Source organism: Camelus bactrianus, chromosome 5, assembly GCF_048773025.1.
Source record: "Camelus bactrianus isolate YW-2024 breed Bactrian camel chromosome 5, ASM4877302v1, whole genome shotgun sequence".
NCBI classification, from domain to species: Eukaryota; Metazoa; Chordata; class Mammalia; order Artiodactyla; family Camelidae; genus Camelus; species Camelus bactrianus.
Genome location: NC_133543.1, coordinates 91,906,140 through 91,920,496, shown reverse-complemented (window position 1 = coordinate 91,920,496; position 14,357 = coordinate 91,906,140). Strand labels below are relative to the sequence as shown.

Genomic DNA, 14,357 nt, shown 5'->3' with positions numbered 1-14,357 from the left:
ACATATATATGAAATCATTATGTTGTACACCGTAAACTATACAATGTTATATGTCAATTATATTTCAATAAAACTGGGAAAATATGTAAATAAAATGGACTAGCAAGCAAGAAAATTTTTAATTTAAAAAAACGAAAGAAATAAATATTTTAAATGACAGTAGTCAAACTTTCCCTAACAGTCTTTGTTTTCAAATTTCATTCCCACAGCCTATCATGACTTTCCGTTTTTAAAAATGAGACTTACTTAACAAACTGAAAATATTCTTTAGATGACAAATTGTTCTTCTAGAATGACATTTTGATTAACAGTGTAAGGGGCTAAAAGTATGAGGGTTAACATTTATTTCAATGAAAACAAGCACTTTAAAATCCAGAAGAACTGTGCTTAAAGTGAATTTATATGAGGCAACTGTTCCCAAAGTTTGGCCCAAAATATTTTCCCTCTCTGTGTTGTCTGTCACCATGGAGCTGGAGAAGATTCAGTAGATAAGGCAGAGAATGAACCTGACAAAATGAAATCTAATCCGGAGGGCTAGACTGGAAATTTCCATAAAAATGAAAAAGAAAAACAAAGGAATTGATTAACTCTTTCCATAAAAGGCTTAACTTCTATCAAATTGGTTCAATAATAAGCCCCCTTGGCATAAAAAAAATTAACAAAAAATAATTTTTTGATTCAAAAAAATGTTTCCAAGCACTTTGAAGGTACTATCCAGTCATCTTTGTTAGATATTTAATATTTCCAACCCTTCAAGTGTCTTGTTTTTCTCTGAATCATTCAGAGCACTAGAACAAAATGATCTTGTACACATCTCAAAAATGAATGTTTATTCTTACATTAATTCGAATGACCTTTTCCCTTTCTTCCAGTCACTTTTCTGCATCTACAGTAAGTCCTGTGATGACTATTCTATGCAGATCGACAGCTAGTGAATTTCCCACCCAAGGAGTGTGTCAGGCTTTGGTCTAGCCACTGCCAGTCTCAGGGAGGCACCTCAGAGCCTCCCTTCTCTTCCTTCTAGGACCCACCTGATCCTTGACCTTTCAGAGCCTGAGTTGCTCTCTTGACCTCTGGCTTTATTCCCACCACAGCAAGACCATCCGGGTAACCATAAGCTCAGTTCACGGCTTCACTTCATTTCCAACCTGTATTATGATAGTACCGCTCTGTCTACTGATCCTGAGAGGACAGTAGAGATAATTTGGGTGATGGTTTAGGATTTTGAAAGGTTTAATGGCTTCCCCAACTGGTTATAAGTTTTCAAACTCATGAAGAAGTGTGAGCTTTAGATAAAACCTCATGTGAATGCCCTTAAAACAGAAGAAAAAGATTATTACAAAATATTACCTTTTGTGGAAAATGAGGGAAGACTCTATAATGAGGGGTGGAAAAAATACGTGTGTTTGCCTCCAGTGGATGAGTTCAAATCTTAACTGTGGTCCTTATGAGTAGTTTGACTTTGGACACTTCCTGGAGCCTCAGTCTTTCACATGTATGATAAATATAGAGCCAGCCATTGTAAATACTGGATGAGACTATGTATTTAAAGGGACCAGAGGCACATAGTAGGCATTCAATAAATATTAATTGATCTATCACACATGTAATTTTTGTATATATTTTCTTATTGAGGTATATAATTTCAGATGCAAAGGATGTGATGATTGAAACTATAAAACCTAAGCTCTTATGACACCTCTAGGTGAGTTTGGGGGTGGATATAACTCAAAAAGCAATTTTATTTTTCACTTCAAGTAATATACTCATGCCACAATGTTAGTCAAAAGTACAGTTGATACAGTAAAGTGCCTTTTACTTGCAGGGCATAGCAGGACAGCATAGAAGTGCAATATGGATTGTTTTTTGGAACGAAAGCAACCACAACACAAAGGACTCATTTATTTTATAGCCAAGTTCAGAACAGGCACATTATATTTATGGGAACTCAAGTGTGTATGTGAGAGAGAGAGACAGAGACAGAGAGAGAGTCCTCTAAGCCCTTACCCTATTTAAAGTCTCCTTTGGACTGTGCTACCCAGGGACAGGGAGGCCATGACCAAAGCACTTTGAGAAACCACAGAAGTTTAAATTTTAAGAGCAATTAAAGGGCTTTCAAGGCTAAATTTGCCTTATACTCTGATTTTAGAGCCTAATCCCTGAAGTAAAATCAGATCCACTTCCTATTGAAAATATACGTCTCAGTAATAAAATATAAACATCTGATATTCAGGTGCCAGGTCTAGATTTTTCCCTGATTTTTGTCTTTATTTTAATAATATTATTTGATTTATCTGAAGAGCAAAATTATACTTTATATTTTTAGTTGAAATACAGTAATACCTTTAGGTGATTTTCAGCTGTCGAAGTCTGAATATTTAATCAGTATTAAGACAAAACAATGCCATTCATTAAGTTGCAAGGAAAAGGACAAAATAACTTGACTTTATCAGTGGTTCTTGGTGCAGCATTGTTTCTCTGGACTCTGCAACATCTGCCCCTGAGCAGCCTAAAGCCATCCTCTTTTCCATGTTGAAGATGACCTCCCTTGTTTATTTGTGATTTTGCAGGATGATGTACGCCTCTTCATAGACCAAGAAACATACTATCTTTAATGATGCTTTTTATTATGATGGAAGCCAACAAGGTGATCAAGAAACCTGTAGTATTACCCAGTCTCCACCAGAAAAGCTTTTTTCTGCGTTATCCACCCACTTACTTAAAGGTAGGTTGAATCACAACCAATATAGGTAAAATACACCTTAACCATTTTCTCAACACCCAGAAATTGAACGTAATCAATCAGGTATGGTAACATCCTGACTTTATTGTGACATTATGACATTTTCAACATTAAAAAAAAGCACAATTATATAAAAACCATACACCAAATCAATTTTCAAGCACATAGAAAAATTGAATTCCTGAATAAAAATCACTTCGGAGAAATACAAAATTCAGGTCAATTCTAGAGAAAAGGTCACCCTCTTATGCTTGGTGCTTTTTTATATAACCTGAAGAGAAAAATCATGGGAAAGCAGAGATTTGGCAGCAAAATATTTGTGTTCTGCTGTCTGCAGTGGGAAAGAGAAAGTCATGTTATTTTTACTTTCCTGAATCAGCCCTGTAACACGGCTTCTCCAGGCAACTTCTCCAGGCTGGCTTGATACCGCCCTGGGTGTCTTTGATGGAGATCCATCACGAATCTGAGAAGACATCAGCTCCTACAGAAACACACATAGAACGGAGCTCCACCAGCCCATACTACCAAAGGGAGTAAAAGTTGATTTGCAACCTAAACTAAGTAGCAATTAATGGCACGTGAAAAAGAATGCAGGCTCTGAGTATTTCCAACTCCTGGCATTACCCACACTACAATTTGCTTCGCACACTCAATCTTCCCAGAAGAGTCAGTTTATAGTGAGTGATTTATTCCTCAGTAGTCTTTTATACCATGATATCTCCACCCCACCACTCTACAAGTTCTACATTTTGCAGATACTAATCACCTACAAATCATCAAAAGGAAACTTCTTTCCCCTCCATCTCTCCGTGGTTGACCTTCTCCTCCTTCTGGAAAAACTCAGCTTGCTCGGCTCCTGGGCATTCTGCCATCCTGATTTTACTCTGTGGACTGCTTCTGCTCTTTCTGCCTTTCCTCCTCCAACCCCCAAGAAGTATCTGGTCCCAGAAGGACTGCCCTTTGCCCTCCTCTCCATTCCCACTTATCCTGGGCTATTTCAGCCATGCTCGGGGTTTCAAGTCCATGTAGTCCTGTGCATGGCTCCCAACTCTGTCTCTAGCTCCAGTTTCTCTCAGAAGTTCTCATACTGATTTTCCAAATGCTTTTTGGGTATTACGTCAACATCTCCAACTCAAAATGCACAACACGATAGAACCTTTCCAGGATTTACTGCCCATTTCTATAATTTGCACTTCCACCATCTCAATTACACAGACACAAACCATTAGAGTCATCTTTCATCCCACCCTCTTCTTCCTTCTCTAACATTCTGAATTTTGAATCTTGTCAATTTCAGCTCCTTTGTACTTCTAGCTTCTATGTCTCCATTTCTCCTGACGTTGCCCCAGTCCAGGCACTTCTCACCTGTCACCAGGGTTTCTGGTTTTCGTTTTTACTTCCTTCTTCTATCTTCTTCAGTTTTTCTTACAGAATGGAAAATATTCTAAATGTCATGATGGTAGACACTGGGTGTTTTCATAGAGCCAGTGCCTAAATCACTCAGTCCTAAATATTATATTACTTTTTATGTAAGCACAGCTCTGCTTACATGATCTTTTCCTGTTTTGACATTTCTCTGGTCCTCAGCATTTCCCTGATTAACGAAATACTTTTTGGTGTAAGTAATGATCATGTTGATGGAAAGAGGTTTCAGAGAGGGTCTGAGATGTAAGGTAAAGGAGAGAAGTCTTACCTGTGTTTCTGACACCTGTGAAATATAAGTTGGGGGACAGGCTTATGAGGAAAGGTAATAAGTTTGAGTTTTGATGCCAGGAATTTGAAGTGCTTATGGGACATGAGGTGAATATAACCACAGGCATTGGTGACCAAGAGAGAAGACTAGGCTAAAGCTGAATGATTGGGACTTGAAGACAGATAGACACGTAGAGCAGGCTGAGTTGTATCGACTCTGCCACCAGATTGCTGGGTTCAAATCCTAGTTCTGCTGCTAACTAACTGTGTGAACCTGGTCAATGTTCTCAATGTCTCTATGCCTCACTTCCCTCATCTTTAGAATGGGCTTAAAATTCCCTGTATCTTAACTTGTCATGAGAATTAAGTATCATGGGAATAATGCCTGGCACTTGATGAGCACTAGATAGGTGGTGATTATAATTATTTACATAATAGTTGAAGATTTGAAGGTGAATGAGATCACCCAAAGAGAAAACGTACCAAATAAAGCAAAGAACATGATGAGAGAAAGGCCTGAGGAATTCCAGCCCAAACTAGGCACTAACTACAGAAATAATAATAATATATGATTCTGGCTCGCACAAGGTGTATAATCCTACGGGAAAGAGCATAACTTTTGCGGTAATTAAGACATGAGGACAGTGTGATGGAGTATAAAAAGGAGACAACTGGGGGGGAAGAAACAGAATCTCTCTATTCAAGCACGCTTTCCAGGTCTTTGGCAGAAGTTCTAAGTGAAAAAGGAAGCTCAAGATGAGACAGAAATCGTTCCTTCCGTATCAAGGCTGAGAATATACAAACAAGGGTCACTAAAGTGTCTATTGGTTTCTGCATCATCTGGAACCCCAATGTAGAGCTGAAATTCCAGAGTTTACATTTAAGGATCATTGCCTGGAACCTAGGGACATAAGTCCTGGGAGGATTCTGCACAGGGGAGGCAGCTTGTGACCCACTATGGCACTGGAGCTAAGCCAAAACATGCAAAAAAGTTAAAATAAAATAAAACCGAAAGCCAAAATCCTAAGCTGTGTGCAGGACAATTACATCCAACCCTGTTTGAATATTTTCCTCCTCCTATTTATAGCTTCTTCCCTTTTATTAAAGCTTCCAGTAATGTTACATTGCACAGCTTTGGGGGAATGTGTTTACTTCTGCCTGCTCTGATCCATCCTTCCACAAAGGGCAGTAAGTGCCCGGGTTTGACCAGGAAAAAAGAAGCAACTTCCCAGCAGGGTTCATGGAGTCAGTAAATAGAGGCAGTTCCAGTGAGTCAGTGCTACTCAGGGAAGCTCAAAGTGAGAGGCTGAAGGGAGAAGACCATCCAGGTCTTTTGTTTTCACTAAGCCATCGCAGAGACCTCCATGGCCATATCCACCATGGGATTAGCACCAACTGCCAGGAGACCTGCGTTGTAACCCTAGCTCTGCTCCTGTGTCCCTCTATGACTTTGAACATGTCTCTTAACTGCTGTGAGACTTAATTTCCCCATCACTAAACAGAGTGGATGGGTTAGATAATCTAGAAGGCATCTTCCAGCATTCTGTGTCTCTCTAATACGCTTGTACTCTGTATTAATCTGATGGGTGAGGTTATGCTGCAGTAGCAAAAAAAAAAAAAAAAAAAAAAGTCTCAATATTTACCAAAACTTAGATTCTTATTGCTTTCTGTAAAGCCAGTTGCAGGTTTGAGCAACTCTCCTGAGCAATTGCCTTCTATGTAGTAACTCACTCTTCCAGGCTACACAGGCTTCACCTACATTTGTACCATCTGGAACACATGGTCTCACTGATAACATGCAGGTGAAGAGGGTGACTAGAGAATCATACGTGGCTTTTCACTGACTCAGCTCACACGTGGCATACATCACTTCCACTCAGTTTACCTCAGCCAGAATGAGTCACCTCCCAGCCTGATTCCTGGTGTTAGGGGAGGAGGGACAGGAGAAGAGGTTGAGATGTGGAAATTTCCATGTTTTCAGAAGAGGAGAAGAATTGATAATATTGATGAGTGCTAGTGACGTCTACATACGGCCCCTATTGAAGATAAAGAGATTAGTAATCTTATAAGACATTTTTATTCTTCCAGCTGCTTCATAAGCAGTTCTGACAGTGTTTTGAGGTCAGGAGAGAAGATATTACTATCTCCATTTTACTAATGAGGAAACGCGCCCAGAAAGGTTTTGAAACATATGAATGTCACAGAGTTGCCTAATGTCTGGGATGGGACTAGATTCTGAGTCTCTGTGCTTCCTAGTGATTTAAAGAACACCAGAGTGTATATCAAAAGACCTGCAGTGGAATCCTGATCATTCATTACATTGACCTGCAACTTCCTTGAGCCTTCAACTTTCATATGTACATTAGCGCTCAGAGTTTCCTTGGGATGATTAAATAAGATAATAGAGCAAAGCAAATATTAAATGAACAATACAATTTGTCCACTAAATGACACCACAGGATCGACAAACTGTTCAAAGACACAAGCTATGTATCCTTACATTCAGAAGACCCTGCACCCAGAAATACTCAACTAATGTTATAAATTAACCAGAAGCAGAGATATTTTTATTGGAATTCACCGATAGGGAGACTATGACTTCTCTGGGGGTTGGGCAGGTGTTACATTTTTCCCAGTACCTAGTAAAGTACCTAGAAGGGAGGAAAAGCTTAAAGCACAAGATTGTAAAAACTAGATGAAGTCTACACCAGACATTAGTTTTTAGTAAGTATTATGCATTGTGGTTACTCGGGTTTTTTTGTTGTTGTTGTTTTTCCTTTTGTGTCATGGAAGGAAGTGAGAGGGGCAAACAGAGGGAGGTTGGAAAAGAAATGTTATGGACTGAATATTTATGTCCTCCCAACCCACATTCATATGTTAAATCTAATTCCCACTGTGGTGGAATTTGGAGATGGAGCCTTTGAAGGTCATTAGGTCACAAGGGTAGAGCCCTCTTGAATGAGATCAGTGCTTCTAGGAGAAGAGGCCAGACAGCTAGCTCACTCCCCTTCTGCCACGTGAGGACGCAATGAGAAGTCAGCCACCTGCAAACTGGAAAAGGGTCCTGGCCAGAGCCCAAGTATGCTGGCACCTGACCTGGGACTGCCAACCTCCAGAACTGTGAGAAATCAGTCTCTGCTGTCTCTAAGCCACCCAGTCTATGGTACTTCTTTATAGCAGTTGGAACTAAGACAAGAGAGAACATTCATTCACCATCTCGGAACAGGGGATTATAAACCATTAAGGACAGGAAAAGGCATAGCTATGAATGTACAGGAGTCTTTGATCATGTTTCTTAGCATAAAAAAATGCAAGGTAAGAAAGTAAATTCCTACAGCTCAGAGAGCAAAACTGTGCCCCATATTGAACAGGGCACAGGGACTGCAAGGAGAAGAAAGACAGAGTTGTGCGGGGGTGTGTGTGTGTGTGTGTGTGTGTGTGTGTGTGTGTGTGTTTTCTCCCTGTGTGCCCTCCTCCACATCATGAATGGAGGCTGCTGTGGGCTCAAAGCTTCTCATCTTAGTCAGGGACCAAATCCCAACTTTATAAAGTCGCCGTAATGATTCAGTGCTGTGGGGCCGTGGGCTCCTTCAAACAAGTGACCTTGGCTGGTTATCTCCATGGTAACAGCTCACATCCCAAACTGTTCCTTCCTGTGTGGGAGGAAGCATTTCAGAAATGGGGAAAGGCAGAAATGAACAGTGGTTTTTCTCTCTTATGACCCTTCTCCTTCGGCAAATTGTGTCCTTTCCCTGAATGTTGTAGTCTCCCAAGGAACCCGTGCACAGAAGAGGTGGTTTCAGCCACTTCATTTGCATATGTATGCCCAGGACACATTTTAAAAAGTAGAAACCTGAAGCTGCTTTTCCTTTAGTTTCTTTTAATTTTCATGCAGCACTCAGTATTTCTCAGGATGTTTCACCATTCTTTTTGTTAGCAGCTCCCCAAAGAGGAAGACCACCATATCTTCCTCACTTTGAAACAGAGAGCCTGCAGGTCAGAGAGGATGAGGACCTCCCTCAGAGCTCCGGAGCAATGCAGCATCCTCTATTGAACCCTCATTTCCACCCCGCCTTCCTGCGGTCCCACCCCTGCCTGAGCCACCACCCTGGTCAATCAGTTGCCATGTCTCCCTCCAGCCCTAGACTCCGCCCCTGTCACATGACCCCTCATGCTCCCTGTGATTTCCTCCAGCTGGGTGTCTAGTTTCTGGGTGAGACAATTAAGCAAATGTATGCTCAAAACCTAGAGTATTCGCTGTGTTGTCAGCTCAATGTTCTGTCCATTCCACAATGTCTGGAATCAGAGCAGTTTTTTACAGGATGATAAATGACCCTTCTTCAGCTGAGCCCTGAAAGTACATGCCTGACCACAAACCCCTCCAACTGCTTCTCTCAAATGTACCATGGGGTCTCCTTTCCAACCAGAATCTCAGGCCAAGAGCACTCACTCCTTGGCCCAACTTTAGCCTTTCCCGGTAGTTTTGATCCCATGATTCTGCCCGTGAAAGAAATCTTTTTCTCTGCAGCATCCCTGCCGGACTTTGACGTACAAAGGTGTAATTAGAACAGCATGGAGCAAGCAGGACAATCCATTTACCTCATCCTTAACATTTAAGTGCTTTAAAATATGGTTCTAATATCCTAGGTGCACAGGGCCAAATTCCCTTCTCAGTTTCTCACATGCATGAGTAAATCCACACAGGCTAAACCCCTTGGGCCTTAGGTTCTGCTTAGAAGTTTTTTGTTTTGTTTTGTTTTTTTTAAGAAAATAAATATTCCATTAAAACGACATAGTGTACTCTGCATATTTTTAGGACAATTAGAGTTTAGAATTCCCTCTTCTTCCGCCCATGGTAAAAGTTTTTTCCTTGACTATTTCCTCACCAAGAATGACATTAATCTGGGATAAATTGAAGATTTTCCTTGTCTTCTAAAATAATCACCTCGTCTGACATTGTCAAAGTGCCAACCGGTAGAGTGAGACCCTGGATCTGCTTTGGGAAGAATCCAAGCCCTCGTGTACCTCTGCCAGATAAACCCTTCAGGGAGACAATTATTTGTGAACCTAATCAAATATTTACTTCAGACAGAAAAGCCAAACTCACAGGAAACAGAGAAACAGAAAAGGTCACTCTCTACCGTCTGCTTAATTCAAAGTGGGTCATCGGTGTGGGTAATTTTTCTTTAGTGCTTCTGCCCGTGTAAATAAAATCCAAAAGGAGACAGACTGGCTGTGCTCAGTCTGTGGGCCAGAGCTACAGCAAGACCAAGGGGAGGAGCCTAGACAGTCAGTCTTCACGTGGGGGTGATGGGGACAGTCCCACAGGGAGGGCCACCCTCAACTCGTGGCCTGTGTGCTTGGATATGTTCATGAGTTTGTATAGACAGAAATCTCCCTCCCCACTATGTATAAGTGTCTATGAGTGTGTATACAACATGGATATACAGAAGCTCCCTGTCCATTAGTCTGTGCAGCTGCGGCCACGTGTGGTTATTATCTGCCTAGCCAACATGCAAATCAAATGTTTCCTTGCAGCCAAATTTGGAGCAACATCTTTGCAATAATTGCTATATCACTGCATATTCAAGTTCAAAGACCCATGGCCACTAAATTTAAAAAGAGAAGTGGATGTTAAGACCGATCAGCAGTTTGTTTTTATTCATTGCAAATCATAGCAAAGAAAGGAAAAGCCCAGCCCTGCTCACTCCACGATTCAGGCAGAAATAAGATGTGCCCTCGTACGAGTCTGACTTGGAAGATGGCCCGGTTCAGAGACGGCTTGGAAAATGTGTCTGGGATGTCTTAGAAATCAGGAATTATACTGAAGAATCAAAGAAAGAACTCGTAACTTCGTAGGGCAAATGTGTTTGTTTATTTAAATTAAAAATATTGTGAAAATTACAAACTGTTAAATACAGACCATTTTATACAACTTAATAGAATAAGAAGGAAGTATATACATCACTTTTTAATAGGCGCAGATCGACTTGCACCAAGCTTCAGGATTAAGCAATGGAAAATGTGACAGCGCACATGTCCATCGCAGCAAAGTTTCAGAATTCAAGTGATTCCAGGCAAGGGGCCAAACTTAACTTGGCTTCTTTCACCCTAAACAGCCCCCTTTGGAGTAAATCCACACTCTGAATTTTAAAGTGAACCGAGGGCCCTTTTTCCCCCAAACATAAATTTCCTCTAAGGCGAACTGATAAACCAGCTCCTACACTGTTAACCCTTCCATGGGAACAGTAGTTATTGCTGTCTCCAATCTAGGGAGAGCGTGTTTTAAAAAAAAAAAAAAAATTTATGTTTTTACTAGAATTAAATTTGACCTTTTGGTGTGTTTTTCTTCCTCCTTGTCTTCAGGGGCCTAAAGAGTCTGCTACAAAGCGACTGACCACAGGAATACATGGAGACATTAGCAAGCATTCCTGAGCTATTTCTCTTACATGTCTTTTTCCCTTAACTGGCGGGTTAATAGTCTACCACCCAGAGAACTTTGCAGCATGAAATGTGGTATCTGCCTCTTTGGTTCACTGCTGGGAAAATGACAGCAGGGGTGGGCAGGGGATTCGCCTTGGATTTCCCCATTACATGTGTTCTGAGCCTCCAACTGCTCCTTTAAGTAAGCAGATCCTTCTTCAGACTTGCCGGCCAAGGGGGAAATATTCTGTCCAAGCTTCCTCACACCAGGCCATGCAGGATTTATCACAGAGTCTTAGAATCTACAGACATCCTCCCAGCCCCTTGGGGATCCAGATCATCAGGAGTCTCAGGAAAGCAGTAAGCCTTTGGATGGCATGCTCAGGACCACACGAGCGAAGCAGAGCTGGGACTCGGGTTCAAGAAACACAGAACTTGGACCCCGGCTCTGCGCAGTCTCACCGGAGCATGCCCTTCTAAGTCTCAGCTATGTGACGAAATGCCATGTCGTCAAGGCCCACATTATGTCCTCTCCCAGCTGAGAAAACTAGGCTGGGAAAAAAAGCAGCAGCAGGACCAAGGGTTTGGCTTTGTTCAACCCCACCACCGCCCCTTCGGGAAAGATCGGGAAGATTCCCTGCACGGCCATTCGAAGTGCAGGTTAGATTCTTAGGGAAACCCTTCCAAGCACACACACACACACAAAAAGCATGCCAGCATGTGATGCTGGATGCTCCCAGATCAGAGTTCAAGGTCACAGGTTAGACAAAGGGTCAAAATAGCAGATTGCGTCTTAGAATCCCAGCCAATGCTAACAGGTTTTAAAGTTGCATTTTTTTTCCTTACAGTATGCAAATAGACCAGGTTCAGATCTCCAGCTTTCTCCCATCAGAAGTCCTCCATCAAATATTCCCCCTCTAACCCAAAAGACGTGTAAGAGAAGCTCTGTAACCCGCGGTGAGCTAATGCCACAGGTTCACGTTAGAGGTACTTACAGCCAATCAGATCTAGAAGAACAAAGCTCTAGGCAAATTAGCAAATCGAAACTAGTCCCTCGGCATGCCCTCCGCACTTGGCAGCCCCGGGAGTGGGCAGCCGCTTCGGGAGCTACCCAGGGCATCCAGTGAGAAAACAACCACCGGCACATCGACCTGCCGGATTCTGAACAGGAACCCCGACCCCCAGGCTCCCCCAAGGAAAGGTACACACTGCACGTCTTCGGGGCTTTTTCGGTGCCAGGTCCACACCACAGTCCACACCTCATGGACTCGGGCTGCTGCTCCCGTTTAGCCGTGTCCCCCACCGTCCCCCATTCAGGGGCTTGTCGAGGGTCTCTGGAAAGTGGCAGCTGCACTGCAAAAGTGAAACCAGACACGGAAAGTGTCCTTCCTCTCTCTAAGGGTGCTGGCTGATGGCGCCACCTCCAGAGGTCAGAGGGGTGCTAGGAATTCTGATGCAGGTTCTCCGAGGACCCCTCGCTGCTTTCGTTGAGGGGGGTCTCCGAAGCCTCCTCCAGCTCGTCGTCCGCGCCCTCCTCCTGGATGGTGAGGTGCACGTCGGGCGAGGAGGACTCGGAGCTCACGCTGTCTCCTTCCATGGAGCAGAGCGTGCAGGACAGGGCTGGCGCCACGCTCTCCTGCAGCACGTTGAGCATCGCGGGCACCTGCACCGACCTCAGGCCCGACACCACGGGCAGCGGCTTCATGGCCTCCCCCCAGAGCCTCTCCTCGTCCTTGTACAGCAGCAGGAGGCTGGATTTCTTCTCCTGCCTTTTGGATTTCATGTAGCCCAGCATGATTCCAATCAAGAAAATGCCGTAAAAGGACATGACGACCAGAACGTAGAAGTACTCGTTGCCGTTGGCGTGGCGGCTGGCGCTGCCGGGCACATGGGACTCGAGGGGACCGCTGGGGGTTGCCGTGCTGGCGTGCGTGCTGTTCAGAGGTTCCATTCTCAGCATTGAAGCTCTGCTCACACAGACGGGATCTGGGGAGAAACGTGCAGGTTAGAACTCTTCCGGGGGCCACCGTACCGGGAGGAAGGCGAGCACCAAGTTCTCCGAATTGCAACATCCCAGAAGCTTATAACCGCGTGGAAATACAGTCGTAAGAGGTTGCACCAAACAGCTAAGGGGGGTTAGCCATGAGGGGCCGGAGTGCAGCGGGGAGCGGGCAAGGGAAGGAGGGAGGGGAGTGAGGAGGGCTTTTATTTGGTCGTGTGTCCATGCCCATTATATTTTCATTTCATAAAGTCAGCATATAAAAAGCTTTTGTAATTTTAAAAAGAAAAGGGAAAAAAATCAATATAGGACAAAGGCACATAGAGAAACTGACTATCATTTTAATCACTAGGAAACTTTTTTTAACTGATCGAGCAGAAAAAAAAAAGAAAGGTTACATTTTGCTTCTCAAATGTAAACTTATTTTTAATTCAAACTAACATTGCCTTAGGGAGGGGAAAAAAGGAAAAGAAAAGAAAATCGCATCTACACATTGCTAGAAATATCCTTCTTTCAAATGTGTCTGAAGAAAAGTAGCACTGCTCACTTACCAAGTGCTGGCAAATTTGTCCCGAGTCCTGAATTCCTAAATCGCCAAGCCCGGGAGCCTTCTTCCTCCGTGTGGGGCTCAGCGCTCTGACAGCTCGGCTGCTGCACTTGGGATATATAGTCAAGAAATGCATCGTCACGTGTTCTGGGAGGAAAATTTACAACAGAGGTTGGTCGTGGCAGAGTGAACAGTGAACTCACAGCACTGCAGTTCAACTCACTGAACTTTGCAGCTGTGAAAAGAAAAAGACTGGGAAGCGGGAACTGCTTCTCACCCGTCAGCACCAAGCCAAAGTTTTCAGGTGGCCATGAAAAAGGAGGAAAGAATGTGCCCAGTTGGAACCGTTCCCCTGAAGTCCAGTCTTACTGAAAATTAGTTCATGCTCCATCTCCCTCTTGAGGAATAATCTGGATGTCTCTACAGGCTTTCAGAGACTGATAGTCAGATACCATAATCCAGATAAAAGACAGTTGGAAGCCAGTGCAGGATTTACTGTCAAGGAACTAGGGCTTAAGTTTCAGCTCTTCCATTGACTATGCAAATGTAATAAATCCTCACTGAATCTTTCTGCACCTCGGATTCCTGATCTGTAAAATTGCTGCATGCGGCAGAGAGGGGCTTCCATATGCAGAATTATATGAACGGTGTGAGCCTTTGAGTTTCTGTCGGCGTCATCATTCTAAGACTTAAGGCTGGAGAGTGTGGATGAGCCCTTTAAAGACACAGAGAGATTTGCCTGTCTTCTGCATCATAATCTTATAACGCTTATAAATCTATATTTTTACAATAAAAAAATGTATCTTCCAGATGCTTTTCAATCGTCTGTGTGAAGTAGAAACCGGTTGCAGTGCAAGAAACTTCACGTGGGCAAATTTTACTCCAGTTCTCTGGCACGAAACTGCTCCTCCGTAGCATCACACAGAGACCTTTCACACATCTCTTCACTGTCA

General features: G+C 43.1%; 1 protein-coding gene across 2 annotated transcripts; it reads right to left on the bottom strand.

Moving 5' to 3' along the window:
- Window positions 1–10,287: 10,287 nt before the first annotated feature.
- KCNE4 (potassium voltage-gated channel subfamily E regulatory subunit 4) lies at window positions 10,288–13,929 on the bottom strand. Of its 2 annotated transcripts, none has more exons than XM_010948859.3 (2): window positions 13,398–13,929; window positions 10,288–12,828 (listed from the first exon to the last, which is right to left on the bottom strand). In XM_010948859.3, exons 1-2 carry the CDS (start codon window positions 13,538–13,540, stop codon window positions 12,300–12,302), a joined length of 672 nt encoding a protein of 223 aa, XP_010947161.1. In that variant the 5' UTR covers window positions 13,541–13,929; the 3' UTR covers window positions 10,288–12,299. The 2 variants fall into 2 exon arrangements, with proteins under 2 accessions (XP_010947161.1, XP_010947160.1); XM_010948858.3 differs by having other exon boundaries at window positions 10,288–12,844; window positions 13,409–13,543.
- Between the last annotated feature and the right edge of the window lie 428 nt (window positions 13,930–14,357).